The sequence below is a fragment of the Colias eurytheme genome, chromosome 21, assembly GCF_061535395.1.
Source record: "Colias eurytheme isolate Ceu_HAF_F1 chromosome 21, ilColEury1 Martin Lab GWU primary, whole genome shotgun sequence".
NCBI lineage: Eukaryota > Metazoa > Arthropoda > Insecta > Lepidoptera > Pieridae > Colias > Colias eurytheme.
In genome coordinates, this window is record NC_143000.1 from 9,916,307 (window position 1) to 9,932,536 (window position 16,230).

The window sequence follows — 16,230 nt, forward strand, 5'->3', positions numbered from 1 at the left end:
TTTCTTTGATTCCTTATCACTATCTGGGTATGTACAAATTTCAGGACATTTAACTAAATAAAAAAGAGCGGTCATATAATTTTAATCTGCATAAAGCTAGGTCAATTAATGTTACCTGTGCCAATATTTTCTCTATTGTCAAATTTAAATGTCGTTGCTATAATCTGTGCAGTGTACAAAAGAATGTTTAAAATCGCAAAGAAAAAATTCAGCCTCAAATCTGCTGAGTTTTAATTTTGCAAAAGAGAGAATAAATAATATATTTTGTGCGTTCTGGGAAATAGCATCGAATTAATCTTAACTTGATATTCTGTGTAAAGTGAAACAACACACTTTACGAAGTTAACTACTTAACTACCTACGTTAAGTTTATAAACTACCTACTCTTAATATCATCTAAATGTAAACTTCCATGTGTTTAGATACATTATTTGTTTTTTTAACGTGATGAATATTTAAATAAATATGCCGCCAAAGAAAAAGCTGGTGAAGGCAGTGAGCCCAACGCCACAAGTGAAAAAGAAGATTGGACGACCTAGTCGGAAATCTTTAAGAAACTCAAATGCTTCGGAGATTGCGAACGGTAACTATTAATTATTGTTGATGCTATACTGAAAATAATATGCAGACTTGCATTTAACACGGTTTTGTATTTTTCTGGGACACAGTCCCACTCAAATTTCCTATTATTTTATTGTCAAAAGAACCTAAGAAATTATGACAGGTATCTCAAGTTATCCATTCAATGAATTTGAAGTCAACAATGTATCATTTTTTCAAAAACTGCTTACCTTTATCTATAATATTATTATAAATGAAATCAATAAAAAGATGAAAACCTTGCACTTATTTACATTCTCTACAGCTATGGTATGAATATGTATCATATGTATATAGTATACAATTTCAAATTCATATCAAGTATTACAATCCAAATGATATTAATCTATATTTATTAACATTACTATTATTCTGGCACTTTTATTTATTTTGCACCACCATGTTATTGACTCATTTATTTTCCTCGTCTTTTCTGGGTTGCCTGGTAGAGATCGCTGCCAGCGATACTGTACATTGTTATATTGTATTTTTAATTTTGTAAAATGTATTCTTTATGGTGTACAATAAAGTATTTTTCATTCATTCATTCATTACATAAATGTCCATTTAACGTAACGGCACCGGTTTCCGACTAGCCTCCTCTATCCGACCATTTTGATTTTTATTTGATAAAACGTTTAAAATACGCGCGACATGCGTGAAACTGAAGGCTTTCGATCCAATCATTTATCGTACGTCATCTGTCCAAAATTGGGTTTCAAATTTTAACCGACATTTCGTCAATCCAAGAAAAGCTAGGCGAGGGTGTAGTTTGTATTGGATTGAATGCGAAAAAAACATAAAACGGTGAAAATAAACATTTGGATTTTTACGCTAAATACTCTGGTAAGTTTGTGGTTAATTTACTTTAAACGTTTTATTGGTGTTTTAAATTATTAATTTTAAAATATACATGCAAAGATAGCGTGTTTTTATAGGTTTTTTTGGACAAATAATTATGGACGGAATGAGGAGCTTGTCAAAATAACAACATTCCGAAATCCGACCGAATCGGTCGGTAAAAGGAATTTCGCACTTTTTAAAAGAAGGTAATTTTCTATTATGCATGTTGTTTTGTGGAGGTTTCGTATTAAGTTATTTATTCTAAACGCTATGCTTACATACAACACCTGTATGCGACCAATGCTAACTTTAATGGATTATTTGTAATATTCGTTTTAACTGACACTCTTTTTTGATTTTTTTGTTATTCATTTACAAAGACCGGTCTGGTTTAAAAACCCTATATTTTACGTTTATGACACATAATTGCATAACTACGAAATTGTGAGATCTTTATAAGTGTACATATGAAATAGAAATGAACTAAAAATGAATATCAATTTCGGTTTAGAGGCTTTATTACGCAAATGTAGGTTTGGTCGGAATCTAGGTGCGATATAATTCCCTGTTTCCGTCCAACTGGGTTGCTTTAGCTTTTGCTTGCGCTGTGCTTGAGTGAAATTGCATGCGTTTATTTCAGGTCATCATCATGAGTGATAAAAAAGAGGCTGAAGTATTCTCATTAGCTGAAATAATACTTTTGGTGAAATGGATTTTAGAATTGGGCAAAGTAGTCAATGGGACATTCTAAATTAGTGTGGATGACCAGTGAGGCATTTTATGAGTTTGAGTTTGAGTAAATGTAATTTTAAACTACTACAGTCTAACATAGAGTTAGTTTTTGTTATTATAATAAATGCTCAAATATTATTTAAAACTAGCGGTCCGCCCCGGCTTCGCCCGTGGTACATATTTAAAATTTCTCTCCATAAGAACCATCCTCGTACTTCAAGTAATATAATAAAAAAAGAATTATCGAAATCGGTCCACGCGTGATGCAGTGAAAAGACGAAACGGGTTTTTACGAATTTCCATTGTATTTCTATTATCATAAAGTTGATTTTAGTAGAAAATATTTGGCTGGTCGGAATCTAGCTACTCAGTGGTCGGAAACACGTGTATTTGTACTCAGTCGGTCGGAAAATGGTGCTTTCAGTTAATTTCCAGTCGTGACAGTTAAAATCCAAATTTAGGTAATAAAAAGCCATTATGAAATACAATTATGTGCATATTTTAAAATATAAGTTCGTAATCTTTCATAATATCATTTTTTCTTATGACCTCTAGAGTATTTAATTTATCTTTTAAAGGATTCATTTAGCCGTATCAATCAGTGGTCGGAATTCGGTGCCATTACGTTATAATAATTTGTTTCAATGAGATCTGTGAAGTGGCAGGGTTCACAAAAATTATTTTATTATTGTATGCAATCAAATTGGTTGTAAATGAAACTGTACCTAGTACATTTTATGTTTTGTGTTTGTATTGTGTATATTTATTTTGTTCTATGAATAAACAAGTTATCTATCTATCTATCTAGTGTCATAGTCTTTCAAGTTTTTAGGAATGATTTAAAGAACTTTAAGCCAACTATAGAAATTATTTAAATTATTATAATATAATTATGTATTTTATTACTCTGTCATAAATATTATGTCCCCTAGAAGTGTAAGGGGTAGATGCATTATTCATACATCTGTTTCACTGATCGATTTTCTTTAAGAACAAGTAGATGATCAGCCTTCTGTGTCCCGCCAGACAAGTCTCGTTATTTTTTTCTTCTCCTCCACCGGGAATAAAACCCAGTACACTCGGTTCTACGCACATGCATCAACCACTGTATCAAGGAGGCGGTCAAAAATATTACTACTCCTCAAATACATTAAACAAATTTTAATAATATAAATTACAGTTTGCTGGTAAATGAAGGAAAACTATCTACTTACAAATGCTTAATACTCTCATTAATGCTCTATATTAATTTATAAATACTAACATATTTCTATTTTTGTAGATACACAGATTGTTAAAGAGCCGCAGAAGAATCAGACACCAACAATTAAAAAAAAGGGAAGACCACCATCTAAATTGAATCAAGAAATCAAAATTGCACTTGCCAACGAGGGTTTGTACTATTCTACTAATATATTGAATGCAACAATACAGAGAAACTGTCTGTTACATTTTAACATCTAAAACAGTTAACCAATTAGGGTGAAATTTAGAGCAGTGACACTAGTATATCTGCAAAATATTTTTAATAAACTATTTTTTCTGCAGATCAAAATTTTAGTGAAAAAGTTATAAAAAATATATGTCTATCGTACAAACTACAAAGCTAGCAATTTATAACTGTAAGCAATTACAAGTCGTGACACAGAAACAGATAAGAAGTTAGAAATGATGTTTTTTTTAAGAAAATAACCAGAATTATCAAATATTATGTTTAATTTCTTAACTAACTTAGCGAAATGAATGTTTATATTTTTGTTTGATTGTCTTCTATACTAATATTATAAATAGGAAAGGTTTGTATGTATGTATGGTTTTCACGCATAAACTACTGAACCGATTATAATGAAATTTAGCACACATATAGAGGGTAACTTGGATTAACACGTAGGATAGGTTTTATCCCGGAAATCCCACGGGAACGGGAACTATGTGGGTTTTCCTTTAAAAACGCAGGCGAAAAGCTAGTATTGTATAAAGACTTTCTTTAATGTATCTTTCCTAAAATATTTTTAAGAATAGGAACAAAGTTATGATTCTAACATGTAGCAATTCCAGATTTTTTTCAAATATTGTGTTAGACACATCCACTCATCCACACATATTATACTTAAATCAGGATGCTTTTTTGTTATTCTTAAAATAAATAACTTTAAATGTAATGATGCAGGTTCGAGTCCCGGCTCGTGATCAAATTTTTTCTATTCTTTATAAATTTATATTAGACTTTTAATAAATTAACTTCTTCCACTGTGATTCCATTTTTACAGTAGTCCGGGCACAATTTCAAAAGCAAAACGACATTCGGCAAATTACAATGACTTCCAAACCTGTTGCTAAGAAGCCGATACTTAAACGAAAGTATCAGACTAAAAAGAATATAATTAAAAATGGAGTTGTGCCACAAGAGACAGCGGATAGCTCTAACAAGGAAGATGTTATCAGTCCGGAGAGAAAGAAGTCGAGAATTGTGAGGAAAAACTCTAGCGCAAAAATTGCTATCACCGTGGATAATAGTCAAGGTAATTTAGTTAAATATTGTAGGTATCTTGCCAAGTTAGAACTTATAAATTTTATTGTTTATGACTTTGGAAGCAGATGAGAATGATTAGATTAGTCTGTGAATTTTAGAAGTTTTTTATATATTTTAAAATTATTACCATGTGTTTACTTCTTATACCACAATTAAGTTTGTGTTTCCATATAAAAAAAATGAAAGTTTTAAAATGGAAGACAGTTGAACAAGTAAGAGTTAAAAGCAAAAACTTCCTAAAATATGCGGGAGAAGCCACGGGCGAAATGCTAGTAAAATTAATATACCAAAGAAAGTTTATTGGCCATTGCATATAATGTAAATTCATATTAATCATAAGATCTAAATAAATTTTAGTTACAGATAATGTAAAACCTACAAACAATTTAAAACCAACGAAAAGAAGGTTGTCGTTAAACCGCAAAAATATGCTTCAAGGCTTAGTCAGGACTGTGGTCAATGATTACATTCCTGAGCCGAAACAAAACACAGAAACTCTAATACAAGAACCCCAAAATCAAGCACAAAATGTGGAAGAAACAGAATTCATAAAAACATGTCAAATTAATGGAGATAAAAATAAGGAAAATCAGGAAAGCAATTCAAGAAGAAGCTCTCTCATCAGCTCATCAGAATTCTCTTGGACCAAAGATATATCGAGCTCCAGTACTACAACGTGTGTCACTGTGATGTCCAACGATTTCTTTCGTATCGATAATAAAATACCGTTTATAAAACTAACCAAAATAAGTGATCTAAAAAAAGAAGAATCGTCTGAAAGTTCCGATTCCTCATCCGAAAGTGACTCTAGTAGTAGTGATAAACAAACAGATGTAGAGATTTCTTCTAACGCATTAAACCTCAGTGCCTCGTCGTCTTGCAACGAATCTGTAGCCAATAAAACAATAGATAATAGGTCCGTTCACGACAAAATGAGTGACGTGTTGAAAACATTTAATCCAGAACAGTGTGTTTGGACTAGTGGTAGTGATGAAATCCGGGACACTGACAAATTTAAAGAACACATAGCTAAAGAAAACGTGTTCGAAGTGGAACTGATGCTCCTATCACTCTGGTTAGATATAACGAAATTAGAATCAGAAGACAGGAATGAAAATGATGTAACAAATGAGATTTCACATAACAATACTTGTGATATAGAACCTGTAAAACCACACGAAATATGTGATGAAAATTCTTCTAATATGAATAAACCTGAGGTGTGTACAGAGAGAATTCTGAAGACCAGACATTCAGTCGATGAGGAAGATGATGTCGATGACGCTTTGTCGCTCTACGCCGAGAGCATTCTCGAAATGGAGCCAAATCGCAGGAGCAGTGTGCACGCTCACCCGCCAGAACCGCCGGCAGTCGATGAATATATACCGCAACCGCTCGTACCTGTTACATTTAAGAAACCGAAACCAGTATCCTACCATCCGTCTAAAATTTCAGAACTCGGTAAAAAACCAATTCAACCGAACATTTGCGAGAAACAAAGCGCCGATTCGACATCTTTACGAAATAATTTCGATTGTACCCCGATCGTCAATAATTTTGAAACTAGTTCTGAGTCGAGTAGGTCGGATTGTGATGAGCCAAGAAAATTACCGACGCCAAACTTCTTGACGCCGGCTAAACCGTGCTTCATGCAAAAACTGTACCACCCGACCGAACTCGTTAAGAGTACGTTGCTTCGCGGTACTTGCGTGTTCAACTTAATAGAAAATTGCAAGAATGCTGAAAACTGCTATTTCCCACATAATTATCCTGATGCAAAGGTCATTGCAGATAGGCTGGAACGCTTAGCCGTTGACGACTTCATGCAGGAGTACATGATATTCAGAAGTTTCATTCAATTGAGACGTATGTACGGTTTGTGCTTCATCGACGAGTGCGTGAGGCGCAACCTCACCAGGTGTCTTGTGGAAATGTCGATCGATTTCGTGCTGAAATCGAACGACGCGGTCGTAAAAGACGTCAGGTTGAAAACCGAAGCGTTGGAAAGGACTTTACTGTACCTGAATTTCGTGGACTTGTCGCAGTGCGAGGATCTGCTGAAGTGGAAAGTGGGGCCGGGCGTGTTGTTGTGCGACGTTTTCCTGCACGTGATCGGACAGTCACAGAACTTTAATAGGTTCCGAACTGTGTTCATAAAGTTGACGATGTTCATGTGTCGTATAGATAGGACGTTTGACAGTGAAGTGGCCGGGCAAGTTCTGGAGCGAGTGTGTATTCTGCCGTACGAGTTCGGCCTCAATCGGACATTGCTTGAGATCCTGAAGAAGACTGACCCGATAGTGTTTTCTAATTCAATGTGTGAAAAGTTGGAGAGTCGGTTGTTGAACACGAACAAGATGTTGTATGACGATTTCATCAGGCTGAAGCAGATGAAGACGAGCGAAGTCGGCCAGAGTAACGTGCTGGAGCAGAGCATACGGTGCTCGCCGGATACAACCAACTATGATAATATGGTGAGTAGACTTTGCTTCTTGTGTGTGTTTAAGGAATTGTTTAATAACTCAGGCCCCGGAATCACAGACACAATAGAAAATCTATTGTGTCGTGGACCGATCGGGCCGTTCGGGGCTCAATGGGTTAAGTAGGTTATTTAAGCTGAAGTCTGAACATAAAGTTTTCTAAATTTGGTACTTATGGCATTCTAATTCTGCAATACGTTTTGCGGAAATGGTGTGCTTTTTATATTGGACGTTATTAACACAATTCTTTCAATAGGTAATAAAATTATTTTAATTATTAAATGATTAATTGTATCATGATTTTTTGGTTAGGTAATCATGGTTACGCGAACCAAATCTTTAAATTCAATAAAATGAAAATGCCTATGTTAATTTTTTTAAAGAAAGTAATAATTATATTTTTCCATCGCTGTTCGTTTCAGAACAAAATTCAAGAAGAATTCACTCGGGCTACAGAGCTGAACATGACTTCACACAATCGGTACAAAAACAAGAGAAATTTCAGAAGTCGTTGGGGCCCAATGTCCCGCGGCGCCAGGAGGAACGGTTTTGTTAAGAGGCCTCCAATGAAAACACATTTAAATGGTTTTCATGGTCCGGTGAGTTTTATTTTGTAATAAAAAGATTATTTACTTAGATATTATGGGGAAAATAAAAAAATGTTGTGTGGTTTTATGAAACCACGATAAAAGTGAAACTGTTCGAACGGTTCCGAACACTGCTTTGTGTAGCGCATGTCGCGTGATACCTACTCGGCAGCCGCGATACACGCGACATGCGCTACACAGACCAAAAAAGTTTGAGACGATGTAATAAAAGTTTCACTTTTAAAAAAATCTTGTAATAGAAATTCTGTTATGTATGTATGTATATCTTATGGAATGACGTTTTTACCATGCTCCATCATCATTATCGAACTATTTCTCGTTATATTACTACATAAACAATTCATACATAAAGACATTTAAAATATATTGTTCTAGATTTCAAATAACCACAAGCCACATATTATATAAAATAAAAAAAAATTGTGAATTTTTTTAGAAAAAAAAGACAACTTTTAATTATTTTTTTTAGTAAAACGAGGTCTATGTATATGCATAGAGACTGGTTTAGTTAAATCTATAGTCCTGTAACACACATTAATTCATTTATTTATATATTTAACAGTTTTAACATTGTACATAAAGCAAAATTATCGCTTATCAATGTTTCCTTACATGGTGGTGGTATTTTGGTGATTCTAATAAAATTATTTTATTCTTATTAGAGCCAATTTTTCAATCCTTGGTTAAAATGTATCCGTCCAATAAAGTATTACACGAACATATTAAAATGTCACCTGTAAACTGTCAAATAAGGAAAATTACATTACATTTTTGAAATGGTAGTTTAATACGTTATTCGATGAATAAATTTTAACCAAGGATTGAAAAATCAGCCCTTAGTCTTATTCTTCCAGGCTGCCAAATCTTCATCTGCCATCCCACTTTAACAAAAGGGATCTTTAGCTTGCTATCTCATTCGCACTAAAGTCAACGACCGCCATGTTAATTTTGAAAGTTTTGGCGCGAAATATAACGAAATTATTATTTTTTTTCAGCAATTTCCCGCCAGTCAAAACCCCGGCCACATATTGAGTAATATGAATAAGAAAAAGTGATATTTGCATACAGTTTTTTTGTTTGTTTATCTTTTACACCAAATTGTTTATTATAAGTAATGTTACAACTTTGTTAGTCATGCGTAAAGACGTTTATTTTTTTAATTGAGTATTAATTGATTGGGGCCAGTAAGATGAGATTGTTCTTTGAAAAAAAAATATGATGAATGAAAACTTATTAATCTTGCCTTATTGGTCCGTTTGTAAATTACCTAGATTTCCATTTTCCTTGACAGTTATTATGTATGTAAATTTTATTGGGATAATTACGAATTGCGGGTGATAGCTAAAATAAATTTTGCTAATCCTTAGGTGCTGATTTTAATTGTTAAATTACAATTACCTAAATAAAATTATTAATATTACAAGCTGACCCGGCAAACTTTGTTTTGCCAGTACACCCTTATTGTGCATTATATATAGAAATTATAAAAATTGGTAAATTTGTTTTTTCTTGACCAGAAAGTTTGTCTATTTGCCAGTGTCAATAAAGTAAAATTAGAAGGTAATGTGTCCTTAATTCGTAATTAACCCAATGCCTCAAATATAAATATGTGCTGGTTGTTTTTACTGACCTTTCATTGGTTTTAAAAGCTGTAGAATACTCATAAAATTGACATACGCGTGAGCAGGTTTATTTTTATAAATATTTTTTTCGACATTCTAGTATTGCAATAAAAGTGCCTGTATAAAATAATGTGTACAGAAATAGATATTTTTAAAAGTATTTGAACAGTACGAAGTACTATGTGATTAAGGTCTATCATACGTTACGTCAAAATTGTTTTTTTTTTAGAATAGTGTTTGTGTATGGTGCCAAGGCTATTTTGGCGCGAAAATTAGTTGTAGACAAAGACTTTTAAAAGTGTTGCCATTTTTGTTAAAGAAATAAAATAATATGTGAATGGTTTATGTATACAATAAATTACATAGTTTATCAAAAAGTAGGTTTTGATATTTGAATCATAAATTTTATTACAGCTAAAGAAAAATCCGTGATTCATATCGCAAAATAGCCTGATCGCACTGTTACTTATATTTTAATACTGACTACCTCAATATTGAAGGTTGTCGTCGCGAAAAAGTGATTAACAAAACATTTTTTTTTTTAATTAATAGCGGGAAAGATTTCTTTCCTTTTTTGTGTATGTCTCGTTTATCGCCATTTTATAACAAATAACTACCACCTATTTTTGTAATTTGACTTCTGTCTCAACTGTCATGACAACTACTTTTAATTGCGGATTTTCGTGTTTGAAAAACATTTAATAAAAATTTAATGCTGTTTTTATAAGAATTAACATGTACAGGCAGTAGTCACAGGAAACAAATTATGAAAAATATAAATATAAAGTTCCTTGTCAACGTTAAGCATTTTTTAGTTCATAGAATGACAAATCTCAATTATATATATAATCTGTGTAAATACATCTAGTACTCTGTGTGAGTACGTCTATATTGTTACTTTGTTCTAAGAGTGGTTATATGATAAGTAATATCTTTTGTTTCTTTTTAATTAGGGACAAATAAAAAAATTATTTCTTATTTGTGGTTTTCATTTTTTACCCAGTAGGTATGTAAAATGTTTTATACTTAGAATACATATGTAGACGCGGTCTATACGATCAAAACTGGAGCTTCAAGCCGTTCCAAGTTATCTACATAAACATTCTACACACCCACAAACATAGCACGTATTCACGTACTCTGTAGTGAGACAAAGATAGAATTAGCCGAAAAAAGTTAGCAACGTCACCGAGTAAAGGCATCCTGGCTAATTAGCTGACTTCAGACGGAACGTGTTTCTACGCGTATGCCGCTTCTACCGCAGTTTATATTGTACGTTTATTTTTTAGACTAGTGGCATTAGTTGCGTAGCTGAACAGTCATACCTGTGATTAAGTAGCTGAGCAGTCATACCTTTCATCCCCTACACACATTCCTTATTAATTTGAAGAGTATATCAATCTGCAATCAGTCTCAGTAATCACGCACATCAGTTATCATACATGATATATTTTATCGGCTACAAATCGAGTAAATCTATACCACAGATCACAGAAACATCTATACCAATTACAAAATTGGAGTGTTTGTTACAGCTAATCTCTGAATGGCTAGCCAATTTTGACGGGACTTTCACTAACAAATAGCTGATGTAATAAGGAGTAACATATGCTACTTTTTATACTGATATTGAAACAGGAACATGAGAGTAAAAGGCAAACTCATTATGCAGGAGAAATTGCGGGATGCAGCTAGTCGTAGTCTATACCAATAATGAAATTTGAGTGTCTGTTCGTAATATTAAAATAACCACTTTTTACTAAATGAATTAAGAAATGCATATTAGTTACGGTACTTATACCTAAATAGTAATTTTTATAATTTTTGCCTATCTATTTATTTCGTCTAATCTCTGCAACGGCTGGACCGATTTTGATGAAACTTTCACGAACAGATAGGAAACTTGCACTAAAAGGGAAATCCCGTGTGCGGTGTGCCCTTGTACAGTATCGATATACTACAAGGGGGCACGTGATATGCCCCATGGCAGATGAAATTGCGCATAGAAATCTTCGTCACTGTTCGGCAACTGTCATATTCCCGGAGCGTCCGAAGATGATATGTACCTACTGGTCCGATTTGAAAAATTCTTTCGGTGTTAGATAGCCCATTTATCGAGGAAGGCTATAGGCTATATTACCTATATCATCACGCTACGACCAACAGGAGTGGAGCCACGGGGGTGAAACCGCGCGGAGCAGATAGTCTACAATATGTAAGATCACTGGAAATTGGAAACTCGCAGTAGGGCGATTGAAGTTCGCGTCCGAAGTTAGAACCAAATCCGTGAAAATGCAGATCTAAAAATCGTGTATCAAATTCGCATACCAACTAATGCATGATTTCTGAATGAACCCGCCACTCTTTTAAAATTTACGCAGAACAGCAGAGAATTTATATCGTTAATCATGAGTTCGTTCAATCTACGTCTATTATTAATTCAGCATACCGGGTAAAAGTGGTTTATGAAATCACATCATAAAAAAAAACACATACCTAAGTATGAGGCTCTTGCAAACATTGTCGCGACAGTAGAGGTGAAATATTAAAATTATTAATGAGCAGGATCTATTTTTCGTTAAATTTAAGATAATCGATTATCAAGTTGCAATTTGAATCTATTTTCAAAATCTATAAATTTTTCTCAAGAATCGCCATCCCTAGCTGCACCCGTCGACAGCTGCTTTTTGACGATGCAGATCAAATATGTACAGAGAGACAACGGATCACAGATTAAGTATTGGTTACTACCTACGTAACAACGGATGATCTAGTGCGTAAGCTAGGTAGTAGGTACCATAGAAATAGTTCTAATAATTCAATGGAATTATGCAGTATGTATGTTTAAGGCTGGGTTGCAGCACGTTACTTTAGGAATAACAAATTGTTAAAGTTCCGGTTGGGAAATCACACCATAACGACAATTTTATAGAGGGCCGAGGACGTCCTAATTTTAACACTAACTATAACCGCTCGTATTTCACCGGTTAAAGCTATTGTTAAAATTAAATAACTGTTAGATGCGTCAAATACAAAATGAGATATCGTTTGACTTGAGACTTTGATATATGATTAAAAATATGTTGGCTCATATATTTGAATGAAAGATTTTAAGATCGGGGTAAAAAATAAAAGACAATATAATATAAAGAGTTTATTCAGTATAAATAGTTGTAGCATTACAGACATCGCGTAGTAAAAAGTAAAAACATTACTATTTGTACCGACTGGGTACTTCCAATTATAATAAATACACTTAATCCTAAATGTTATACTTTAAAAAATCAGGTGCTTGAAAAAATACTTAAGTAGCCTCGTGATAAAGATTGAATAAAATTGAGTTACTGATGAGATTGTGACCCGAATTTTCCATACTTGTAAGTACATTAGAAAGTAAAAAGAAAAAGTGAGTTTTAGTATGTACTTGTTTAATAAATTGTATGGATATTATTTATTGAAATAAATCAATATTATCTCGTATATTCAATGAGATAGTATGAGCAGGTGGCTCGAAAAATCGTGTTTTGTACCTTCGAGTCAAAATCTCATCAGTATGAACAATACAATGAGTACAATAAATATAAAATAAAATTAATTAAAATTACTTTTGTACCATAGCTTTTAAATAGCAAGTAAACAGATAGATAGTAGTTACAATATTAAAATCTAGTGTGGATAACTTCAGAAAAAATCTTGAGCTAAAACTTTTAATATTTAAATACTGACAAAAACCTTTTCTAACTATAATTATCATTGTTTTGTAGCAAATTGAATAAATAGCCACAAACTGATAAGAACATTCTTAAGTCTAGAATTCCGACTATAATATTATCCGAGAGCAGAAACTAGACGATCTTGCTACATGACATGCATTTTTATATTACTGTTTTTATTTATTTTCGATATTTTTAAATGTACATACAGATATTACTGAAAATACGCGTTACCTTATGAAAAATACTTTATCTAACTTTAATTATTTTTTTTATTAAAAGAGCAACTACGGAGTTTCTTGCCGGTTCTTCTCCGTAGAAACTTTCCGAATCGGTGGTAAATGGTAAAACAATGTAATGACGATTCATAAGTGCTTCTAGAAGTCTAATTGAATAAATAAATGTTTGAGTTTGGTTAACAGGGACTAAGTCACGGATACCAGCCATATTCTGCCATCACTACATAGTATAAAACAAAGTCGCTTTCCCTGTCCCTATGTCCCTTTGTACGCTTAAATCTTTGAAACTACGCAACGGATTTTGATGCGGTTTTTTTTAATAGATAGAGTGATTCAAGAGGAAGGTTTATATGTATAATAAGATCCATTAAGTAGTGGAGAAGTACTGTTATTTTTGAGGTTTCTAATGTGATGTCGTAAAAAATTACATTTATTCCGCTTACATTGCAAACGCAGGCTGAACCCTACGAGTTTTATCAAAATAATGTACTAAGTATTATACACATTGAAAAGGTCTACAGAAAAGTCCGCGATGGTATATGTCTATCTCTTATGGATAACCCACAATAACTTTTTTTTGTCATTTACTTTTTACGACAAATAATGGCTAATTTTCGAAGCGATTTTAACCAATACAGCATTAATCCTTAACCAATTAAATACCATGGATACATTGTTCATTTAATATAGATCTATATGGCCCTTTACACCGTATGATTTAAGTGAATATTTTCGAAGATATTACAGATTTAAAAATTGCAGGACGTAGCGTTTGCGGCCGCCCGGCTATGTATTTTATACCCGTGCGAATTGCGATGCCGGAGCGGGCCGCTATATTTTTATACCTATACAACGTTCACAATTTTTCTGTAGTGTATTTAGTATCAGCATTGCACCCGTGCGAAGCCGGGGCGGGTCGCTAGTATTTATATAAACTTGATGAAATATTTTCATACTGAATTTATGATAAAACTGCATGCACAAACAGCATGTACAACAGGATCGTCTAGATGCTGCTTAATTTAGCCGATTAAATATTAATAAATATAAAGATATTGTCACAAAAGCGTTAACCCTTACTAATAATACTTGAAGCTATAAAATTTGGCGTATCTAATACTGGATATGATTTTTTTAATCAACAATATTTTTTATTAATAAATAAAAAATGATTATTATTTCTCGTGGGCAGTGCCGTTTCCGTAGTAAGTACTTAGAAATTAGAATACATATTATATAAACTGAGGTAGAAGCGGCATACGCGTAAAAAAACGAAGTCGGCTAATTAGCCAGGTTGGTTACGCGCGTTGCTATCTCTTTTCGGCTAACGGTTTAAATGTATATTCTATCTTTGTCTCACTACGGAGTACGTGAATGTGTACGTGTATGTCGGTATGTGTATAATGTTTATGTAGATAACGCGGAACAGCTTTAACTGCAAATTTGTTCGCCTATACAGCTTCTACGTCAGTTTATAATATATGTATAAGAGTAAGTATAAAATTACACAAAAACCTTCATATGGTGCGAGAAAAAATTGTTAGTTGTTTATGAAATGTTTTATGAAACTAAAATTGATGATTTTAATCAGTCTCTCTTATTATTATAGACATAATTCTGCTATTATTTTGTCTGTTACAAAGTTACAAGTTTACTATTTTTCATTGGAACCTTACAATTTTATTAAGTACTGTATGTATAATCAGAGATTACAATAATAGTAATATTTCAATATAATAAGAGTTTTTCCATATGAAGATTTACAAGAACATACATTTGCAAAAAATGTATGTTTTGCCTGATGCTAAGTAAACTTAAATAAATAATTTGTGATAATTCCCTTTAAATATAAAAAGTATAATATTCGTTTTTGGTAGGATGGGACTAATTTATAAAACTACACATTTTGGCTCATTAACTGACTTCAAAAAATGGTGAAATATCATATAATATTCTGGGTAGGTAAATCTTTTCAATGTGTATTTTAGTTCTCTTAGCATCCAGCTTAAAATACCATAAACAATATTATATAACAAGATTACAATTATTTCAATAGCATTATGGTTTTGTGCATGTCTATTATATAGTTAATAGATAAATATCACTGAGCAAGGCATCAAAATAGGATACGATATGAAAACCTTAAGTATATTAAAATCAATAGAATATAAGCAGTCCGAGCTTCTGCTCCTTGATGTAAGGAATCAACCTTATTGCGAAAAAATTTTTATAATCGTACTAATATTATAAATGTGATGCATGCATGTATACTCTTTCACGCAAATACTACCAAACCGATTACAATGACATTTAGCACACATATAGTGGGTTACTTGGATTAACACATAGGATAGGTTTTATCCCGGAAATCCCACGGGAACTATGCGAGTTTTTCTTGGAGATGCGGGCGAAGCCGCGGGCGGAAAGCTAGTAATATAATAAATATGAATTGCTAAACCGATTTCGTTAATAATTTTTTTTACTCCTTGTGTATGTATTCCATGTATCCAAGTATGAGGATGGTTCTTATGGAGAGAAAACGTAAACATACACCATGAGAAAAGGGCGGGTTTGCTAGTATTATAAAAATATTATTAATGAAAACATTGAAGTAACTACTAAATAGATAAATATTTACTTTCAGTAATTATTTAACCAAACCAGTGGCAAAATCATTTATTGAAGTATTTTGACGATTCAAAAGCACTTCAAAAAAGATGAATAAATAAATGTTTGAGTATGAATTGATCTTTAAAGCTGTAGTTTGTTTCAAATTTGTATATTATTTTTGCATGTAAACAATCATAATATACGAACATTTAGCTTATAAATTGAAAATAGCAATAGGTTGATTCCCTAC

At 32.7% G+C, this 16,230-nt stretch overlaps 1 protein-coding gene across 2 annotated transcripts; it reads left to right on the forward strand.

Annotated features, from left to right (window-relative positions):
- Nucleotides 1-158: 158 nt before the first annotated feature.
- LOC149899376 (uncharacterized) lies at nt 159-10,396 on the forward strand. 2 transcript variants are annotated; one of them, XM_090114212.1, is made up of 6 exons: nt 159-583; nt 3,458-3,568; nt 4,446-4,697; nt 5,066-7,182; nt 7,611-7,787; nt 8,792-10,396. In XM_090114212.1, exons 1-6 carry the CDS (start codon nt 466-468, stop codon nt 8,849-8,851), a joined length of 2,835 nt encoding a protein of 944 aa, XP_089970338.1. In that variant the 5' UTR covers nt 159-465; the 3' UTR covers nt 8,852-10,396. The 2 variants fall into 2 exon arrangements, with proteins under 2 accessions (XP_089970338.1, XP_089970339.1); XM_090114213.1 differs by having other exon boundaries at nt 5,072-7,182.
- Nucleotides 10,397-16,230: the final 5,834 nt, after the last annotated feature.